General features: G+C 32.1%; 2 protein-coding genes across 7 annotated transcripts in view; both read right to left on the bottom strand.

Moving 5' to 3' along the window:
• The window catches only part of LOC101251777 (T-complex protein 1 subunit epsilon), a 30,895-nt gene that overhangs the window by 4,515 nt on the left and 2,857 nt on the right, over positions 1-23,523 (bottom strand). For 2 of the 6 annotated variants that reach the window (XM_069297897.1, XM_069297898.1), the window contains exons 2-4: positions 2,562-2,866; positions 556-874; positions 13-361 (exon numbers count right to left, since the gene is read on the bottom strand). In XM_069297897.1, the coding sequence (XP_069153998.1) occupies positions 13-361; positions 556-874; positions 2,562-2,760 (867 nt within the window). In that variant the 5' untranslated portion in view covers positions 2,761-2,866. Of the gene's footprint in view, positions 1-12; positions 362-555; positions 875-2,561; positions 2,904-23,523 lie in introns of all 6 variants that reach the window. The other 4 variants (XM_069297896.1, XM_069297895.1, XM_069297899.1 and 1 more) reach the window with 3 other exon arrangements.
• On the bottom strand, positions 13,961-14,638 carry LOC101251474 (uncharacterized). The gene is made up of 2 exons (XM_004239110.5): positions 14,392-14,638; positions 13,961-14,299 (listed from the first exon to the last, which is right to left on the bottom strand). Exons 1-2 carry the CDS (start codon positions 14,537-14,539, stop codon positions 14,118-14,120), a joined length of 330 nt encoding a protein of 109 aa, XP_004239158.2. The 5' UTR covers positions 14,540-14,638; the 3' UTR covers positions 13,961-14,117.

Below are 23,523 nucleotides of genomic sequence, written 5' to 3'. Positions count from 1 at the left end.
CCAGTAATTTACCTTGCATTTCTGGACCATGTCATCAAAGTACTTCTGCTCCTGTAGGCGTAAAGTTTGAAACTTCTCCACAGTATCAATGTCAACCTTATGCTTAGTCTTTGGCTTAGGAGGCTCAAAGGGACATGTCAAAATTGCAATTTTTGCATCCTCAATTTGCTTTGGCATCTGTGGATGACTCATATCTTTGTCAACTATAATACCATAAATTAGCTCTGTGTCCTCTAACTTCCCACCAACTTTCCCTTCAACTTTGATTAAGTCCAGGTTTACATCCTTCCTCTCTAAATCAGCAACTGCTAACACAGCTTTAACAGCAATTTCAGCCATGCTACGTTTGCATCTATTCACACTGCAATAAATTATTCATTTCAAAAAAAGTATCAAGTTTTGTTTCAGGGTCTTCAAGCATTGTAACATTATCAAAAGCAGCAAAATACTACACATGATGCATGTTATAAATAAAATGCATGTTCATGAAGCCATAAAGTACAATCCGCAACATAGAAATTTCCAACCAGTATCTGAAATTGACTTGTCACTTACATCTTAGATGACAAAGTAGTCATGCAAGTTTGAACCAAAGGCTCAACATCATTCTGACCAAATTCGAACTTATGAGCTACACGCTCCAAATGCTCAACTGCAATCCTTGAAGCCATTTCATACCCTTCTGCAATCCGAATAGGATGAATACCACGTTCTAACAACTTCTCAGCTTGTTCTAGGAGTGCCCCAGCCATGACAACAACTCCAGTGGTTCCATCGCCGATTTCATAATCCTGACTTCGTGACAACTCAACCATTAACTTCCCAATCTGATTGTCAACATCCATCTGCTCCAAAATGGTGGCACCATCATTTGCTGACAATTGAAATCTCCAATATTAGAAACATCAAAACAAGACATGAGATTGTCTGTATATGTTAGATCAGAAAGGGAAGAGCTCATAGTAGTTTCAACTATGTGTTCAAGTAACTACTGTTCTTCCCAAACATAAGAAGACTACCGAATAGAGGCACGTCTGGCAGAAAGAAGGGAAAGCTGAACGCAAAGAAAAGCTTGCTTCAACTGGATTGCCTTTAGAATCACGCAAGCCTCATAGGAAAAACAATTGTATGTTGCCCCAAGGTTCACCTCAAAAATTTCTTTCCAAAAGGACCAGAACAGTGATTAAAAGATCTTGAGAAGCTGAGTCAACAGAAATTTGTAGCAAAGGAATTTAAATGCCAGACATCAATGAGACAGCAAAGCTAGACACGCCTCTCCACTCCTCAAACAAAAGAGATATTCTATATATAAAGTGCTCAAAAATAGTCTCCTAAGCAGTCTTATTACATTTCAATAATATATTAATCTACCTTTCACATTTGGACCTTATATTGAAATGTACAAGAATTGAAATAGAGTTATAATTTCCTTCCGAAATTGTTCAAAGTTATTAGTAAGGTCAGAACTACAAATAACTGATACAAACAGAAAATATATCGTATGAGCCAATCCAATTTCCATTAACAAAATGGATAAACGGCAATCGGAAGCTTGAACATCTATACTGCATATGCAATAGCCCCTTAGTTCCTCCATAAACCAAGTATGACTGCAGGCACTAATATCACCGTACATCACATCAAACATAGTAAGTGAAATGGACGCACTTAAGCAACTGTGGTGAAGCCAACTATAGGGGCCTAACTAACTTGACTCTAGAGCTATGCAGAGTTGTACACTCGACATTCTACTAAGCCTAGTTACTGGACAAAAACAGAAACTTTTAATCTCATCAATTGCAACCTCGGACAAAATTTCTTACAATCAGTAGTGCATCTATAACAAAATGAAATACACAATACAGAACCAAGTGCTTTCTGTTTCAATGGTTTGGAACCCTTCTTACTTTCTTTATTATATCGGGGAATTTTTTCTCTTGGTCCGCTAACTCCACAAGGGGCTGGTAAGCTCCTAGACTTACAGTTTCTCAAATCGTCATTTGAAAACACTAGGATTACCACTAGTGAATGCAGAATCCAGTTATTTACATACACAATGTGCCAAAATATTTCCCATAAAGAAGTCATATTTATTCTGGTATTTGGTAACCAAAGAATATTTTCCCACGAAAACTGTACATTTTCCAGCAAAATGGTTCCATCATTTCCGTACTAACATGCAGAATTCATTTTGCCTATGTAACTATCCCAGCTTTATGAGTTTCACTTGCTCCAGCCAACACTTGGATATAGTTACCAACCATTACAACTCAAGAGATTTTATCAAAACACTGCCAAATTCAATGGCATTATTATCAATCTTGAAAAATTATTTTTTGCAGAAAATATTCTCAGCTCACCAATCAAACATTTCTGGACAACACTTTGCATGAAAATCTCCTTCGAAACAAACAGACAATATACTTTCTGAAGAAAATAAATCAAACCGTTCATTACAAACGTAGATCACCAAAATTAGTACCAAGCAGAAGAAAAAAAAAAGTAGATCAAACTTCAATGAAGAGTAAGGGAAGCAAAAAAAAGAATGAAGAAGAACATACTGATGGTGACATCGCCGTCAGGGCTCTGAAGCATCTTATCCATGCCTTTAGGACCAAGTGAGGTACGTAAAATACGTGCAACAGCTTTTCCGGCGGAAATGTTGGCCTTCTGAGCATCGAGGCCTCTTAATCTGGTTTTTTGTTCTTGCTCCCTCAGTATTATAAACGGCCTTCCGAATTCATCGAAAGCTAACGCCATTGTTCACTGTGACCTGCTTCCGGTCAGATCGGTAAATAATAATCTCCGGCGACAGTGACAGAGAGAGTTGTTTTATGAATCTAGAACACTTCAAAACCCTAGCATGCTGTCTGCGATAAACCCTTAAATAAAAAGTGCTCCCGCTTCTGGTTTATTCGTGTACTGTATCTAAATGGGTCGGGTCGGGTCAAATCGAATTGGGTCGAGTGAGCGGAAATATCTACCTAACTTTTAGAGTTAATTTCTTGAATGATCACCCAAGTTAAAAAAATTGTCTTAAAATATCATTTATGTTTCATTTAGAACCAAAATATTACCCAACTATCACTGTTTTCCTCCCAATATACTTGATAATTCAAAAGCATCGCTCTCTCTTAGTTGGCATGACATGTCATTAAAGTCTTTTTTTAATAATAGACTAATTTAATTCATTAAACTCATTTAACTAAAATAATAACCATATTTTTTTAATTTTTTTAATTAATTTATTAAGAATAAATTTTCATACTTAAAATCTTTTATCATATTAAACTTTTTATTTTTTTATGCTGTGCAGAATACATTTTTAAAACGTACTATAATTTCATCAATTTTAAATACTAATAAACACATATATTCACAAAATATTGATATACAAATCACTTATGAACGCTAATTTACTTCAATTATTCATAAATTGTATAATAAATCAATAATATTAAAGATCGACTAATTATTAAGAAATAATTATTTGAATGCTTTGAAATCCATATATACTTATAATATTTTTTAAAAAAAAAAGAAAATAATAAGTGAATAATATTTATAGAATATAAAATTTTGATCTTTATTTATAGTATATTAATCTCATAAAATATGTATATTAACGAATTAAGTTAGTAAATTCAATTAATTATTAGTTTATTTATTGATGTCTAATTGTATGAAAAGTTATAATATAATATAATACAATATAATATAATATAGAATAAAAGAATAAAAATAAAAATAAAATTAAAAAAAGTTAAATAATAATTTTCTTTTTCTTACCAATTTTTTTGTCAACCTTACAAATTTATCTAAATACTTTTATTAAAAGTAAGATTTTCAAATAATTTAGTTAAAAATTTTAAAATTATCATGCAATAATTGCACACAGAGATTTTCCATTGAATTTTGTTTGGTGATAATATATAAAGTTACTAGACTTTTTAAATTACTTTTGTTATAATCTTCATAAATTCTCACGTATATATTTATTTTGTAGAGACATAAGTTTGATGAATTAAATAGGTCTATTATTTTTTTAAAATGAATATTTAATGACAAAGCATATCAACTAGAATTTAAGGAAACTTTTGAGGTATTTAGTATTTCTAATGGATAAAAAATATAATATTTTTCACTTTCTTCTTTTTTTTTCAAAAAAAATAAATATTGGAAGTATGAATTGCATAATATACAATTAATATTATTGTAGTAGTTAATTGACTTTTGATATTATTGATTTGTTATACAACTTATGATTAATTGATGTTAATTAGTGTTAATGAGTGATTTGTACATAAATATTTTTTTAAATGTATGTGTTTATAATTAGTCAAAATTAATAAAATTATAGTACATTTTAAAAATGTATTTTTCATAACATAAGAAACAATTAATTTTGTTAAAAGATTTTAAGTATGAAAATTTATTCTTAATAGATTAAAAATAAAGTAAAAATAATATGATCATTATTTTAGTTAAAAAGGTTCAATGAATTAAATTAGTCTATTATTAAAAAAAAAGATTTTAATGACATGTCATGCCAACTAGGAGAGAGTGATGATTTTAAAGTGTCAAGTATATTTGGAGAAAAATAGTGATAGTTGAGTTTATTTTGGTCCTAAATGAAACATAAATAATATTTCAAGGCAATTCTCTTAACTTGGGTGACCATATAGGGAATTGACTCCTAACTTTTAATTAAAATTTTGATTGCATAATTTACACGGAAAAAGAATAAATATACTCTGAAGCTATGTAAATGGTGTGTAAATACCCTATGTCATACTTTTGGATATTAGTGCTCATATCATCCAAAAATTAAAATATATATACCCTTTAGACTAACGAAATGTACACATGTCATAATCTTATCTACCGCCCTAAAATTTATTAAATATCGGATAGACTAATAAGGCTGTGTCATGTGTCCCTAGTTAGTCTTTCATTCGAGCGAAGGGCATATATGCTATAGTTTTTGGACGGCAGAGGCAACAATGTCCCAAAAGTATAACGAAGGGTATCTGCATACTATTTACGATAGTTAGGAGATATATTTGTTATTTTTTTAATTTAAAATGTATAAACGCACCCTTTATATATTTTTGGACTTCGATTGACATTTATTCCCTTCGATTATTAGGTTTTCATAAGTATATACTAAATTTGTATAAAACTGAACAAGTAGTTCTACGTAGCATACACTACAAGAAAAATTATCTCTAAGAAAGGAAAATCTGGTCCCAAATGGTCTATTGGGACGGGTTTCGGCTGGTCGCCACCCTTAAATTATTCTTCGAAAGGTCAATCGGGACTGTATGCTTTTGCAGACATTAAATGTCTTCACCGCAAAATGTCTTTAGAGACTACATTACTCGTCCCATAAAGATATTTCCTTCTTGGAAAATTAGTTATTTTCTGGTCAGTAAATCCTTAGAGATTAGCAATAATCTCGTCCTAGAATACTCTTTTGGGACGAGTAACTATACTCATCCTAAATTTCCTTTTTTTATCACTAACTACGTCATCCCATATTGTTTTTCGCGACAAGAAACAACTCGTCCTAGATGAACCTTTAGGGACAAAAAGTTGCATCAGTGTAGATGAAACTTTTAGAGACAACAAATTGTCTCGTCCTAGATGAACCTTTAGATACGAGAAAAAAGTTGGTCTCTAGTTGACCACCAATTATTCTAGATCTTTGTATCACAAAAAAATAGTAAGCTTTAATTTGTCAATAAATATAAGATTGCTACGGTAAATCTTTATACAAAAGGCTGACATAAGAATCAAAATAAGTTACATCCCGTGTTGTTAGTTAAAACATTTTCTCAACAAAAAAACTTAGCAACATTTTCAAGTTTTGCATAACTTTCTTAGCAATATATTAATGGTCTGATGGTTATTCTAAACATTCATCTTCACTTGTAGCTTCAACCTTCACAAAAGAAATCAAAATTCACCAAGGGTTATCCACGCATATGAATAATTTGCATGAAAATAAGAAAAAATGATTACGAAACCTTTAAGATTCATTAACCTATAATAAAAATCTATATATCAGAAACATAAATTCAATAACAACAACTTAGTACAAATAGAAAAAAATTTCATCAAGAAGATTTATATTATATTTCAGGGGACACAAACTTTTATGGAGGAACTGAACAATCAAGATACAAAGGTTTCATGAGAAACAACAAAGTTATTTGTGTAGCAGGGGAAAGAAGCAACATATTATTATTTTCTTTCAATTTGTAATTCTTGTAGGAGCCAAACAATCTCAAATTGATTCTTGTGACTGTGTCACAAGTCTAATACGTCATCATAGTGATTGCGTCAAATCTAAAAAAACTATGTATTGAAGGCTGACACAGTAGACTATGCACAACAAGACAATGACAACCGAATGGCGCAACTGTAAGGATGTTGACCAACAAGCCACCAAGATAAATGCAGATCAATAACATTATGGTAATGTAAAGGAGAACATTCTATCTGACAGACAAGTTTCAGAAAGCTTGCCCACTCTGATCAAAGACCAATAAGGTATCCAGTTATATGTTGAGTTAAATTAAATATTACCTATTACATATGTATCTCGAGATTTTTTTGGTTTTCTTGATTTGTAGGAGTTGGTTGTTGAGCGCTTTACTTTGTTGTCAAAATGCCTCCAAGTTATTTCCTTTGAGACGGGAAAGCACAGCGGATCAATGGTAGTTCGCTTCTATTATTGATTTGGCAGTAACAAATGGTCATTATAATCTAGTGAGAGAGTTCATTTAGACACCAATTTAATCATAAATCTTATATCTTTACGTAGAACAAGAAGTCTTGAAGGCGAAACAAAGAAAGGACATAATTCCATTAGAGCTGGTTATGGTGGTTGGCTTTTTTGTAGTGCTACTTCAGTTGAAAGATCACATTAACAAGAAATGAATTGTTCATTTCAGTTGGAAGATCACATTCACAGAGACAAAGATCTGTTACATTATGTGCAGAAAATTAAAAACACAGAGAACAGTTGTATTTCAAACAAAGATCAATAAAAAACAGAGAATAACTATATGTATAGTGATCTTCAAATGGTTTGTCAATAATGTGGGGTACATAAAAAAAATTACAGAGATCAATTCCAACAACAACTCCGAGTTTTAGCAAGAGCCAAACACAGGTGGGGTCCATAGTGGAGGGGCACAATTAAATCGAGCTAATAATAAAATTCAACAACTCTGAGATACTCCACAATCAAGCAGATGGTTGTACTAAATCTCAAAATGAATTGATTGGGAAGGAGGATAATCGACCTGAACACAACAAGGATAATTTGCAAGGCTCAGCAAATCACAATAAAGAACAGATTAGAACTCATAAGCACTCAAATCACTTGCACAGATTGCATCACCACATGAAGTAGAGACACCATTACATCTGAGACATCGATAATCATTATTAGTTTCCTATGATTCCAACCTTACAGTAACTGCTTAAACGTCAATACATAAATAGAGTTTGATATATCGTTACTTACTTGATCAACAAAAAATGTCAGTGGTCATTCAGTTGATACAAGTGATGTCATATGCAGGTTATGTGATTGTTGAGCAGCAAAGAACTCTTTCATATTTATTATCTCTTTCTTTCCATCTTCTAATGTAAACAAGCGATCATCCAAGGATTTATTTTCGTCATTTAATTTATTTTTCTCTTGAGTTGAACGTAGCTCAGACAGTAATTCAACCTTTGAAGAAGTGTCACCTCTCATGTCCTTTGCCTTTACTCCATCCCCAAAGTCATGGCTACAATTTTGAGGTCCACAATACTTTTTAACAATCTCTATGCTAGCAGAGATGACTCAACTTTTAGTATTTCTTTGATTTAAGCCTACAACATATAAAACATTATATATTAACACATTTCATAATAGTTTGAAGTAATTTACTTATTGAATTTACCAAACACACATGTTTTTCAATTGTTTTTGGTTCAACAAGCTTGTTATTTTTCTTACGAGTCTCAAAGAAAATAATCGCCAAATTTGATGGATTACCATCTTTTTCGCTCTTTAAATTAAACAAAAAACATGTCAAATAACACATTGTAAATATTTTATTAAAAAATAAATTTTTTTGATAATATCTACTGAAAAATAATCTCTCTAATAGGCTTGCTATCAATATGATGGAACACCTTTAACTTGCCTCAATTTTGTATTGCTCCTTGCCTGTATTGTTAGGTAAAACTTTCATATCTAAGAAAATTTATCAACTTCAAAAAGCTTCACATCTAAATAACACTATGAGCTGCGAAATGATTGCTTTAACAATGTAAATTGTTAGATCACTAGGTATACCTGAAAACTTTCAGAACAAAATTGTTCCTTAACTAACCACTCTCATTCCTTCCTTTCTACTCCTTTTGGAATATTCTTAAGAGCTTGAACGATCGGTTTATTCTTCACAAAAGTAGCATGCAAGTATCATCTCCAGTTGTTTCATAACTCATTCATCCATCAAAATATATGATCACAATGATCATTCAAGTCATCACTCTCAAATTTATCCTACAACAATTAAAATATGAGCTTAAATAAAAAAAGGAAAGTGAACATTGTGTGACAAATAGACAAAAAGTATGTACAAATTTGAGCATGAAAAAGATATGCAGCAGTGCTTAATGTTTGAATAGGAAAAGTAAGTTGTCAACATGTTAAACAATGTAATTCATAATTGTTACTGCAATAACTACCCACGTATGATCCATATTTTGTTGCTTGATATCACTAAACAATGATACTCCCAATGGACACATGTTTTATAATCACGAATTATTTTTCAGGTGCCTCAAAAACAGATTGCTATTTGTTCCAACCGTTCGATTATTATAGAATGTTATTTTCAACTTCTTTCTGGCTTCAAGTGATGCAACTTCTTTACACTTTTTTGGTCTTCGAACCCTTTTCACCTTCTTAGGATTAGATGATCATGTAGTTGTATAATTTAGTAAGAACTACATCAGTAAAATTTAGTTCTACAGATTGATAATGCACATATTTGTAAATGTTCATACTTGTTTCTGTTGTTTGGGAGGGTTGCCTTACTTGATCAGTAGAACCATGAGATTTGATTTCCGTGTTTTCTTTCTCAAAAACAAGGGAATTTTTATCCATTGATGGTAGTCCTTGACTAGATTCCACATTATTTTCAGAAACCCCTAAAATGAGCAGAAAGATCTAGGCATTTGCTCACATCCCTTTTCTATAGCACCTAGAATCAAGAAGTAATATTATAAAAACTTTGACATTTACTTTCTATTATACATGGAATTTAAAATAAAACATATTTTAGAAAAGAAACATACTTGTTTCAACTTCTTTGGTACATTGCTTTACTTGATTAGAGTATGAACTTCACTAGAAGGAATGGTGGAGTTTTTATGTCCAGTTCCTCGTTCCTTACCAATAGAACCTGGAGAAAACAAAGTGCTACTGTTTGAATACAATTTCCCAATGACTATTTGACAAAAAATAAGGCATCAACTTGTAGGAGTTGACTATATTGATAAAATTAGCAAGACAGACCTCGAAAAGCATAATCCAAAAGTTTTTTCACCCCATCTAAATAGGCCTGGTCAACCCGTTTATCAAGAGAAAGTTGCATCCACTGCTTACTAGGTGTCATAACCTTACAAAATACATAAAAATAGAATAAGAAAATATAAACGATAAGAAAAAACTTTAAATTCACACAACTTGTGATTTTGTAACTAGTATAATTAAATTTAATAAATTATTTACAACTTACAGTGTGTTATTTACAGACATTTTGATAAATTATAAGATGTGCACAACTTACTAGCAGTTACAGTCATTTGGGCAAATTTGTCGAGCTTGAGTTTTACAAGAATGGAAGAATATGTGGTGCAGTTATAAGAATGTTTCTTTTACAATATGTTATTTACAGATTTTTTATAATAAAAAATTTACAAACTTTTTACAATCTGTTATTTACAGTTTTCTTATAATTTGTTAGTTACAGATTTTTTTAATTAAAAATTCGTGGTAATTGAGAGTTTGATAGGAATGGACGAATATATGGTGCAACTATAAGAACATATCTCTTGAAGGTTCTCGAGTTTGCTAAGTTTGTAATGTAAATGGAACTACAACTATTTCTACCTTCTATGTACAACACCACATGATGTAATTTGTATCCGTTTTGTTTGTTCTTACGTCTTTTGTGAATTTGACTTAATTTTATTGTAAAAATTATATGATCGATTTTCTTAGACACACACGAAACACTATGATATACTTCAAAAAATTTGACCAGTCAATCTCAAAGATGAAGAGTAATTCAAATAAGTGTATAGTGCAACTCGAATAAATCAAATATAGAGAAGAAGAAAATCAGCTCCAAAAAGAGGAAGCTTAACAAAAAGTTGAACAAACAGAAAATAGCTAGTGATTCTGTTTTACAAGAATTAAAAAAAATATGGTGTAACTATTGAAAAATCTTGAGTTTTACATGTTTTGAAACATAAACTAAACTATCGTTGTTTCTACCTACTATGTGCATCATATACAAGAGGTAATTTGCATCAGTTTTCTATTGATTTCTTCATCGTTCATCAACTCATGTTACTGTAATCGTCAAAATATGATTGATTATTTAGTCACACACTATACACTATGTTATAAGAAGAAAACAATCTATAAGAAAAAAATAGAGGATAAAAAAAAACTCACCTTGAAAGTTATCAAGATTCTAATTTTCAGACCCAAACAAAACTATCACTCATTCAATCTTCTATGTGCAGTACCACAGTTGGTCAGTTAGCATCATTACTATTGTGTTTTACATATTTCATCAGTTTCAGACCCAAACAAGACTATCGTGTTTTCACTTATTCAGTTGCAACATTCTGCAATTACTTCTCTCATTTGCCCTCTTAGTAGTTCACTTGTAAATCATGAGAGATTTCTAAACTTAAACAGAACACTCTCTATATTATCTCTTAATATTTTCTTAGCTCATTGAGTTTTTAGTGTCTCTTTTCAAATTTGGTTCATTATTATTTGTCTTTAGGAACATATACTTCATCAAGAAATGCTCGATCCCCTTCACTTTTGGAATTATATCACACTAAGAAACTAAATCATTTTTTTAGAAAATGATCAACATCTAGTCTTAGAGAACAAGAACTCAAACAGACGAGTTACAACTCGAACAAAACAAATAGAAAATCAACTGTACAGAAAAAAATCAAATCAACTCGTAGAAGTAAAGGGAGGCCTGAGATCCGAGACCAGTTACAAATGGAAAAAAATCACAGCTACGAAGACCTCTACTTTCTCTGTTATGAGAAAATCGAGATGAAACAATAATCAATGAGACATGGGTTACGTTTGCTGCTAGGCAGACCTGTGTTTTCTATTTTTTTTTAGAAAACACAGATAAAAAAATCAAACAAACTCGTAGAAGTAGAGACAAACCTAAGATCCGAGACGAGTTTTAAATAAAAAAAAGTTCACAGCTGCCCAAACCTCTGCTTTTTCTGTTTCGAGAACACTGAGATGAAACACTAATCAATACGACTTGGGTTGCATTTACTGCTAGGCAGACATGTGCTTTCTCTGAGAAAACACAGATTTTTAGTTGAGAGCTACTATGTACTAAGTTTGTTGTAAGCGAAGCTGGTTGTTAGCTGTGGAAGATCGTTGCTTTGAGAAACAAATACTGAGGCGTCTGTTCTTTATTTTCTTTTCTTTTAAGATTTTTATGAATTGATGACTTTAATTTAGGCGGCTAATTTTTTGGTGAAAGTATTTCCTGCCAACCAATATATTTCTTAAGGCCCAAGTTTTAATTTGGGACGAGTTACTACTTTTTATAGAGACCAGATTTAGAATCTTCACAATAACATATGGAATCAAAGATCGAAATAAAATTTCGTCTTAATATATGATTTTTAAAGACGGGATTATTAACCCGTTCTAAATATTGGTCTTAAATAAAGTTGTTTCTTGTAGTGATAATACACATAAAACGTCAATTAAGACACAAAATTGTCATGTATGACATCATGTAGGATGAACATATTGTTTTGTTTAATTTTATGCAAATTTAAGTGCTTACTGGTGGACACCTGAAATTAAAAATTATAGCGGTTAGATGAAACCAAGTTATTTTAATTGTAATATTTATATATAATGTCAATTTTTATTGTTAAATATTAGGAAAAAATACATATATTCCTCTAATAAACTTGTAAAAAAGAAACTCAACTCACACTTCAATTGGCATTTTCTTGTAACGCTTATCTTAAGTGAAATGTACCTATCTCCTCCTTTCGACTCAAAATGACGCATGAGTTGTAATTAGGTTTACGACGAAACATAGAAATCGATCACTGATTCAATTTGAGTACCTCTGCAGGATAGACATCAACAGAAATTTGAAGAGTAAAGACTAATTGCTCCAAACATGTAAGAAAATTAATATCATTTCAACTATTTTGGGTTTAAAGTTCATAAAAAGGAAATATTAATATATATTAGAAGCGTTTGAAAAAAACTTTTGAATTTAGTGTAAATTATTAACTTTATTTTTAAATTATTAAAAGACTTAAAAATATTGTTTATTTGACTAATTAAACATAGATACATATTTGATTTGCTACATGACATAGCAAGTGATCTCATATATTTATACAAGTATGAAACTCTTAATAAAAAGTCAAGATAAGTGCTAAAAATACCTCTAACTTGACAAAATATTAGAAATGTATTTTACTCATATTGAAGACCGGTGAATATTTAGATTCAGTTAGACAAATAAATAAGTTTTTTTTTTTAAAAAAAAATGTTGTTGATAATTTTGAGAGAAGGATAGTAATTTACGATAAATTCAATGTGCTATATTCCAGATCACATAACAAAATATATTTAATGTTATTAATTAGTTCCAATTCGACAAACTTGGCTTCCTTCAGTGCTCTAAAGGCAAAGAGTGATCAATGAAAGCATTCAAATAGTAATCTAATACTATAAAAAGTGAGATCGATCGATTTAGTTTGATTTTGTACATTATTGGTTCAGTTTATTGATTTTTTATTTTTAAATATGAAAAGCTAATAATGAAATGAACAAGATATTTTCCTTTTATTGATTTAGGTTTTTTAACAGTTTGATTCTTGGTATAACCAATAAGAAAATGCTTATAAAATAGATACACGATTTCTCCAATAGTTTGACACCACAAAACAATAATATAACTTTACTAATGCTCATGAAATAGTACTAACTAACATGAAAAAGAATTTTGCAAGTGTAAAACAAAGAGAAATTAGATAGAATAGAGTTCTTTTTTTTTTTAGGTTTTAACATCATGTAAAACGTGAATTTGTGAACTCAAATTCATTATGAAATGTAAATTGAAGGCTAAAAAAACAAAAACAATAACTCATAATCTATTGAGATTAATATTTAATATTTATGACGAGTAAACTACTTCCTCTGTTCCAATTTATATACACATTTTATATTTCGAGAGTCAAACGGTTTAAGTTTGACAAAAAATTTACGCATGGAATCTTCAATTTTTTTGAAATGAAATTTATATATTTGTAAACTACGTAAAAAATACTATGAGTCACAATAATTGATAATTCAAAATGTTTAGAAGATTTATGAAAAAATTTGATAGACTTGTTTGACTCTTCAAATTCGAAAGGTAACGTATAAAATTAGACGAAAAGAGTAGTTGATTAGTAATCTTAATGGATTATCAATTTACCCAATAATTCTAACAAAATTCAAAAACCAAAACTGAACCAATAATTCAATAATTTATTTTTGTATAAAACCATTTCCATAACCCAATAACACTTGATATATATTCAAGAGAGTAAACAATAATCGTGTCATATAAATAAATTAAAGAAGAATAGGAAATCCGATTCAAAGTTTTTCATTTTTTGATAAAAATTTCATGGTTTACAAAGATGATGTCTTTTACATATTGTCCATTATAACATGTAACATAAATTAAAGACAGGAAAATATGTAACCAAGAAAACATGGATTGAAGCTCCCTCCGGCCACTCATGATTTAAAAAAAGAATGAAACAGCAACAATAATTGTGGCAATTGTGGTGAAATCAATAGTATTGCTACTGCTGCCTCCATTGGGTGCTGGTGGTAGGCTTATGTCAGGAAAAGTAACTCCAGAAACTGGTCCACCAACTGGTGCAGCAGATACAGCTTCATTTTCATCGATACCATTAATAGTACCTGTCTCAATTTACGTTGACACATTTTAGAATCTTTTGAACAGTAACTTCATTATTTATATATATTCGAAAACTAAGTAAAAAAAGAATTACCAATAATGTTGTTGTTTTCAACCGGAATAGGAGCATTAGCTGCGTCTTTCAAAGCTGCAGTTGTTGTAGAATATTCATCAATGGCGGAGACCATACAAGCCATGGCGAAGAAAACGAGAGCAAGAACAATGATTTTAGGTGCTGCCATTTTTTTTTTCTTGCTATGAACGTTTTTTTGCTCCTTTTATTTGTATTTAATTTTGAATGCAGCAATGGAAATTAGAGAAAGTGCAGCAATGAGAGAGGAATAAAAATAGGTTGGGATTAATATAGGAACACAAAAATGAAATTTTATGTAATGGTTAAGCGGAGTCCAAGGATGACCATCAAAGGCCCTATTCTTTTTATTAGGGACGACCTAAACATATTAGCTGTCTAAATTGAAAATTAATAAAATAAACATATTATATCTTCTTACCAAGCTCATAATTGAGATGCAAAGTTATTGAAAGGTTTTTCTAATGGATTCTTTTGATAATTTTTTTTGTGTGTGTGACAATGCTCTCAATGTATCAAACTTCTTCTGATATAACCTATTAGGCTATTATTGCTTAAACAAAATAAGGTCCCTCAAAATGTAAGTTTTTCCATTTCATGATTGCTATATATTAAAATAAATTCAAACAATAATTAATACGCTTCCAAACGAGTTACTAGAGATATAATTTGGACTAATAAATACGGAAAAACAGAGAGAATGGATACATAAGGAATGCCTCTTTTCTCTTCTCTGAAGTCTACAACAACCAAGTGAAAGAGGCAGGATTCGAACCTACGTAGAAAAACTTCAACAGATATATTATTGATAATGATGAATAAACTTCCATTCCATTTGGACTACACCTTAGGTACTATTACAACATAAAAATTAAAATTCAGTCTGAGGTACTATTACAGCATAATAATAAAAGTACTTTATACGTAGAAATGACAACAGGACGATGAAAAAAAGGTTAGAGTGCACGTGGATGTGGGGTGAGTTGCGTCAAATGGATGTTGATAAAATCCACCCGTTCATAAATTGGAGTGACTATGAAGTTTCATCTTAACTTTGATCTAAACTCTATTTATTTAAGAAATCATAAAATATGTACAAATTATTAAGTTTATAGTCACTTGAAAGGACTATAATTCTTAATGTGTGAACTTTAAATCTTAAATGCTTAGAAACACCTTAAGATGAGACACTACATTTTGAAATATATAAAGGTTGCTACAAAAGTCTCAAGTTAATATACAATAATAATTAAGTTTTCACATTCGATTATTTCTAAATATTTAGTGAATAATTTAGTACTTATATCAAATTTGAGTAAACACTATTGCTTCTGTGAATTGGCACATAGCTCCGCCTCTTTACATTTTGTTTGGATCATTATTACTCATTGTTTCATAATGTATAATATTATACTCTATTGTGTGAAAGTTTGACCAAAGCAAGCCATTATTATAATCAATTTATCAAAATAATATATTTTATAAATTTTTTTTACAAAACTAGTATAAACATAGTTCTCAGTAACGTTTTAGGTAATTTTTATTCAAAAATATTCAATAACTAAACGACAAAAATCTAACAAAGTAAACAGACATAAAACGTTATTATCAGTATCGTTTTATATTTCGTTACTATGAGGCACGTTTTACCGTTAAAAGTGTAACTCACAATAACGTTTCTCTTGAATGATTAAAAATTAACATTCAATCTTGTATATGTCTCATTCTTTATGTATAAATTTCTCTTGTATTCTCTTTTCATACATAGATAATACTTTTGTAAGAAAAAAGAGAGTGATGAGAAATTTTGTACTATATTAATTTATTTATTTTTTTAATAGTTGTCTCGCTTACTTATTGCATTAATATTAATTCAATAAATTCTTTATTGATAGTATAATATTTAATAATCATAAGAAATTGATGGGTCTAATATTTGGAAGGGATGGTTACTTAGGCTAGGAGAAAATCTCTTATATGATTTATTCACAAATTTTGAAATTGAGATGATACAAGACAAGCTCCAATTTTTTCTTTAATTTAAAAAGGTATTGTCTATGTATAAAAGTGAAAGAAAAGAGAAAATCATATATATTTCAAGTCCATTTTTATAGTGGAAAATTTGAATATGAATGAGGCACACACAAGATTGAATTTCAATTTTCAACCATTTTAGAAAAATATTACTACGAGTCACGTTTTAGCTGCAAAACGTGTTTCACAGTAACGAATTATAAAACGTAACTGACAATCACGTTTCATGTTTGTTTATTCTGTCAGATTTTGTCTTTTTGTTATTGAATTTTTTTTAATAAAATATTACCTGAAACGTTGCTGAGAACTAAGTTTATACTAGTTTTATAAAATTTCAAAAAAACATATTATCTTGATAAATTGATTTAATAATGGCCTACTTTGGTGAAAAATTCCTATTGAGTTGTATTGTATGATAGATGCGATGTTTGGGTAGATTGTATTGTTTGTTATTGTTTAATAATATTTTAATTATTTGGTTTGATTGTATCGTACTATATTCTAATTTAAAAAATTTACTAAAATATCCTTAGTTATTCTAGGGTATGAAGTTTGACTAGATTTAAATAATTAAGCTAAAGGTTAAAATAATATTTTAAAATATTATGTAAAGATTTAATTGGAAAAAGAAATCAAGTAACAATGAAAACACACCAAATCGGTTGTTCCATAAAATAGAGGTTTTAATTGTTACGTAACAATGAAATTTAACAATGCAATACAATACATTTTAAGTAACAATCAAAACAAACATTGTTGGTATAATAACGATACAATATAATACAATGAGTAATAATGATCCAAAACATAGTGTTAGGGTTATGCAAGACATGTTGATATGTTATAAAATCCCATTTGAATTGTACAGGTACTAGGTACATGTGAATTAAAACCTGCTCATTAATTATTTGATAACTACTATCAGAAAAAAGTGAGATGAATGTCTTCCTAACTTGGCTATTATTGAGAATAAAAACAATTGAAATACAAAGCCAAAGACGAACATAACACACCATACATTCAAACAAATAGCTTTTCATTTCAATGTAACAAATCACACCATTGTGCATAAGTTAATTAAATCAAAAGAATACAAAACCAAAAAATTATCAACAAATTGCACGAAAGAACATACCAAACTTAAAATCAAATAATGCAACACATATCAGTACTATTTAACGTTAACTCTCTCAAGAACAGATGTTAATATCAAACAAGATTAAGACACAACTTCTAATCACTTATTAGTGATTGGAACCATGTATATATCACGTTTCGCTTCCTTTCGATCGCCTTTTCAGTTAACTGCACAACCCCCTACAGTCAATAAGTTGGGGGATAGTGAAGGAGAATGGATATGAGCAGGTAATTGTCACTAGTGCACACAAATTCTGCTTTCATTTTCTAATTTTTCAGGTCAGGAACACGGGCTGCTACGGAAATGAGCCACAACAGAGAGGTTAAGACTAATATAGTAGCTACAAATATTGTTGGATTTTATTTGCCCTGATTTCTTACCATAAATAGGTTTTCCTTTTAGGAAAAAATTTTGAATTGACTAATCCTTTTTTGGTAGGAAAATGTTTAGGACTCTATAAATAGAGGAATATTCCTTCTAACTTAATCAGCATTCACAATGTAGTTTTAAGGACTTTGAGAGTTTTGGTTAGGGGGAGAATTTGTGGGTCACAAGCTTGATACGTTATCACTTGTGTGAACCTCCCATGTATTCCGAGTGAATTGGTTGAGGTTGTTTCTCTCTGTATTTTGTACTCTCATATTTATAGTGGATTGCTCATCTCCTTTGTGGACGTAGGTCAATTGACTGAACCACGTTAAATCTTCGTGTCTTTTGGTATATTTCTTGTTGTCTTCTTACTCGTGGTCTTTTGAGGTTTGCTTTGCTAGCTTCCGCATATACACCTGCTTATTTCCGATCCTAACAAGTGGTATCAGAGCATTGGTTATTGTTGATTGTCGTTTTGAATGATGGAGGCAAATATGAGTAAAATGGTGTGTTTAACTGGTAGTAACTATCATATTTGGAAAGGCAAGATGAAAGATCTTCTATTTGTCAAGAAGATGCATTTACCTGTGTTTGCTTCTAATAAGCCTCAGTCTTTGAATGATGAAGAATGAGAATTTGAGCATCTGCAGGTTTGTGGCTATATTAGACAATGGGTTGAAGATAATGTTAGAAATCATATTGTGAATGAGACACATGCCAAAAGTTTGTGGGACAAGCTTGAGACACTTTATGCTTCGAAGACTGGCAACAACAAGTTGTTCCTATTGAAACAATTAATGAATATCAGGTATAAAGAGGGCACTCCTATTTCTGATCATATTAATGATTTTCAGGGTATTCTTGACCAGCTGTCCGGATTGGGTGTAAAGTTTGATGATGAGATACAGGGACTATGGCTTCTTAATACTCTGCCAGACTCTTGGGAAACTCTTCGAGTTTCTTTGACTAATTCTGCTCCCAGTGGTGTTGTAACCATGGAATATACTAAGAGTGATGTCTTGAATGAAGAAATGAGAAGAAGATCTCAAGCCTCATCTTCTTCAGCTTCACACTCCGATGTTTTGGTTACTGAAGATAGGGGGAGAAACAAGTCCAGAGGTCAGAATGATAGAGGTAAAAGTAGAAGCAAGTCAAAGTCTAAATACAAGAATATTACATGTGACTATTGCCACAAGAATGGGCATATCATGAAATATTGTTACAAGCACAAGAGAGATATGAGAGAACAAAAGAGAGAAGACGATAATGAAAATCGTGTTGCTGTTGTTGCTAATGATAATCTTCTTGTTTCTTGTGATGCAAATGCCATTAATCTTGTTCGTGATGAGTCTAGCTGGTTTGTGGATTCTGGTGCTACTTCTCATGTCACGCTAAAGAAGGAATTATTTTCTTTTTATACTCTAGGTAATTTTGGAACGTTGAAAATGGGCAATAATCATGAAGTTGAAGTTATTGGCATTGGGACAGTTTGTTTGGAAAGTAACAATGGTTCCAAACTAGTTCTCAATAATGTCAAGCATGCTCCAGATATTCGCTTGAATTTTATTTCTGTGGGATATCTTGATGATGAGGGCTATGTTAATACATTTGGTGTTGGCCAGTGGAAGCTTACTAGAGGTTTGATGGTTATGGCCCGTGGTGACAAGTTGTCTAACTTGTATGTATTTCAGGGCTCCATGTCCAGAGACTCAGTAAATTTGGTGGAGAATGATACTTCATCAGAGTTATGGCATAGAAGGCTGAGTCATATGAGTGAGAAGGGGATTGATAGTTTGGCTAAGAAAAATTTGCTTTCTGGAGTGAAACAAGCAAAGTTGAAGAAATGTGTTCATTGATTAGCCGGTAAACAGAAAAGAGTTTCTTTTCAGAGTCATCCGCCTTCAAGAAAGCTTGATTTACTGGAGTTGGTACATTTTGATTTGTGTGGTCCTTTTAAGGTAAGATCTCATGGTGGTGCACTTTACTTTGTGACTTTTATTGATGATCATTCTCGCAAACTCTGGGTATTTCCTTTGAAGTCCAAGGATTAAGTACTTGATGTGTTCAAAAGTTTTCAGGCCTTGGTTGAAAGACAAACAGGGAAGACATTCAAATGCATCCGCTCATATAATGGTGGTGAGTATATTGGTCCTTTTGATAGATATTGCAGAGAGCAGGGTATTAGGCATCAGAAAACTCCTCCAAAGACTCCTCAGTTAAATGGTTTAGCAGAGAGGATGAACAGAACTCTAGTTGAGAGGGTTAGATGTATGCTTTCAGATGCTAAGCTGTCAGATTCCTTTTGGGCAGAAGCACTTAATACTGCTGCTTATGTTATCAATTTATCTCCTGCTGTTGCTTTAGATGGTGATGTCCCTGACAGAGTTTGGACTGGTAAGAATGTTTCTTATGATCATCTTAGAGTCTTTGGGTGTAAAGCCTTTGTACATGTTCCTAAGGATGAAAGGTCAAAGTTGGATGTTAAAACTAGGCAGTGTATCTTCATTGGTTATGGTCAAGATGAATTTGGCTATCGTTTCTATGATCCTGTTGAGAAGAAACTTGTTAGAAGCCGTGATGTTGTGTTCTTTGAAGACCAAACAATTGAAGATTTTGACAAAACTGACAAGGCTGATTTTCAGAGTAGTGAGAGCTTAGTTGATGTTGATCCAGTTCCTTTGACTATTGCACCGGAAGAAAATCTTCATAATGATGAAAATCAAGTTGATAATGAAGATGGTGATCATGTTCAGAATGACCGGCATGATGTTGTTGATGATCCAGTGCAAGATGATGTGGTTGTCCAACAACCAATTATAGATGCTCCAGAGAGTTCTCTCAGACGATCTAGTAGAGAGAGAATTCCTTCATCTCGTTATTCTCCCAATGAGTATGTACTCTTGACTGACGGGGGAGAACCTGAGAGTCTTCATGAGGCCATGGAAAGTGAAGAAAAAGAAAGGTGGTTTGATGCTATGGAAGATGAGATTAAATCCTTGCATGATAATCATACCTTTGATTTGGTTAAGTTACCTAAAGACAGAAAAGCTTTGAAAAACAGGTGGGTTTTTCGGGTGAAACATGAAGATGGTAATCCAGTTCCACGATACAAAGCTAGATTAGTTGTCAAGGGCTTTAATCAGAAAAAGGGAGTTGATTTTGATGAGATATTCTCTCCAGTTGTGAAGATGTCATCCATTCGTGTGGTTCTAGGCTTGGCTGCAAGTCTAGATTTAGAGGTTGAGCAAATGGATGTTAAAACTGCTTTCCTCCATGGTGACTTAGATGAAGAAATTTATATGGAGCAACCGGAAGGTTTTGAAGTCAAGGGTAAAGAGAATTATGTTTGCAAATTGAAGAAGAGCTTATATGGTTTGAAACAAGCTCCCAGGCAGTGGTACAGGAAGTTTGGTTCTTTTATGAGTCAGCAGGGCTTCAAGAAGACTTCTTCAGACCATTGTGCAAAAGTTCTCTGATGGTGACTTTATTATTGTGTTGCTTTATGTTGATGACATGCTTGTTGTTGGTCATAATACTTGCAGGATTCAGAAGTTGAAGCAAGAGTTGAGTAAGTCTTTTGCTATGAAAGACTTAGGACCAGCAAGGCAGATTCTTGGCATGCAGATTGTTCGTGATAGAAAGGCCAAGAAATTGGTATTATCACAAGAGAAGTACATTCAGAAAGTACTTCGCAGATTCAGCATGGACAAAGCTAAGGTTGTCAGTACACCTTTAGCTATGCACTTCAAATTGAGCACGAAACAGTGTCCTTCTAGTGATGATGAGAAGGAAAATATGAAGAAAGTTCCTTATGCTTCAGCTGTTGGTAGTTTGATGTATGCGATGGTTTGTACAAGACCGGATATTGCTCACGCTGTTGGAGTTGTTAGCCGTTTTCTTTCTAATCCGGGAAGAGAACATTGGAATGCTGTGAAGTGGGTTATGAGATATCTCTGTGGCACTTCTAGTCTGAGTTTGTGTTTTGGTACAGGGAAGCCTATTCTTTGTGGTTATACTGATTCAGACATGGCTAGTGATGTTGATACTCGCAAGTCTACTTCAGGGTACTTGGTTACTTTTGCAGGGGGAGCTGTGTCTTGGCAATCTAGGTTGCAAAAATGTGTTGCTCTATCTACTACAGAAGCTGAGCTTATTGCTGTCGTTGAATCTTGTAAAGAATTGCTTTGGATGAAGAGATTCTTGGGGGAACTTGGTTGTGCTCAAGAGAGGTATGTGCTTTATTGTGACAGTCAAAGTGCTATACATCTTGGCAAGAATTCTACGTTCCATGGTCGGTCTAAACACATTGATGTGAGATACCATTGGATTCGAGATGTGTTGGATTCTAAGTTGCTTGAGCTTGAAAAGATTCATACAAATGACAATGGTTCCGATATGATGACTAAAGCTTTGCCAAGAGGGAAGTTTGAAGATTGTTGCATGGTCGCCGGGATGGCGGTCTCCTCCACTTAGTCGTAAGGGAGAGAATTGTTGGGTTATGGACCTTTTTCCTTTCCTATGTGGATAAATAAAAGTCCAATTTGGACCAACCCATTTTTTCCCATAAGCCCATTCTTATGAGGCAAATATAAGCCTATTTAGGTCTTATTTTCAGACATAAAAAAAAAGAGTTTTTCAGCAGCCAAAAAGAAAAAAAAAAGAGCAGTTTTTCGCAGTCAAAAATTCAGCCCTAACAACCAACTTCAAATTGTCATTCCCGCTTCGTTTCTTGTCCGATTGAGCTGATTTTTGGACAGCATATTATATTCATCTCAATATTTGATTAGGAACTGACAGAGTTGGATTTGGTGGCCTGCAGCTTCAGTTTTGCTGTCGTGAATAGTAGCTGCGAAATTGGTGTTTTTGCTCCTTTAATTCTCTAGATTTGGTGCAATCTTATTTTGTTGTTGCTCGTTGTTTGGCACTTGTTTTGTGGCCAATTTTGGAGAACAATATTGTAACTCTTGGTGATTATAGTGGAGCTTTTGGTCCCGTGGTTTTTTACTCTTCACATCGAAGGGTTTTCCACGTAAATCTTAGTGTCTTGTGTGATTGGTTTATTATTGTCTTGTTATATTTGTTTGGTTGAATTACTTGCTGCCTTACTATCATATTGCTTGTGGTTGTTTGTCTTCTCTTGGTTCAAATCGAGAAGGGAAAGTATAGACTTGGGTAATCTTCCGCTGTTATCCTATCAGGCATTCTTTGTTAGTGCCTTGTCTTTCCCAACAAAGTGGTATCAGAGCCAGATTCAATGATGGAGTCAGGTTCAGTGGTTCGGTAATCGATGATTGAACCAGGTTAGAAAAATGTGTTCATCTTGGCGGGTGTAGTCTTAGCTGCAACCTTTTTGACAGTAATGAAGATTTTGTTGGAGAAATTATTTTAGAGAGGTTCTCTGTGTTGAGACATAAATTTTGCAAAGGAGATTATGGAGAGGAGAAACAAGTTGTTGAAGATTAAGTGAAGATGGTGGACAAATTTATTTTGTCAGAAATTCAGGCCAAGGGGGAGATTTGTTGGGTTTTATTTGCCCTGATTTATTACCATAAATAGGTTTTCCTTTTAGGAAAAGGTTTTGAATTGACTAATCC

This window comes from Solanum lycopersicum, chromosome 5 (assembly GCF_036512215.1).
Source record: "Solanum lycopersicum chromosome 5, SLM_r2.1".
Lineage (NCBI taxonomy): Eukaryota > Viridiplantae > Streptophyta > Magnoliopsida > Solanales > Solanaceae > Solanum > Solanum lycopersicum.
This window is presented reverse-complemented; position numbering and strand designations above follow the sequence as displayed.

Coding starts and splice junctions, on each gene's coding strand:
- LOC101251474 (XM_004239110.5), bottom strand. CDS start 14,539: ATGGCAGCACCTAAAATCATTGTTCTTGCTCTCGTTTTCTTCGCCATG. Junction 14,300..14,391: donor TGAAAACAACAACATTATTG/GTAATTCTTTTT, acceptor AAATTGAGACAG/GTACTATTAATGGTATCGAT.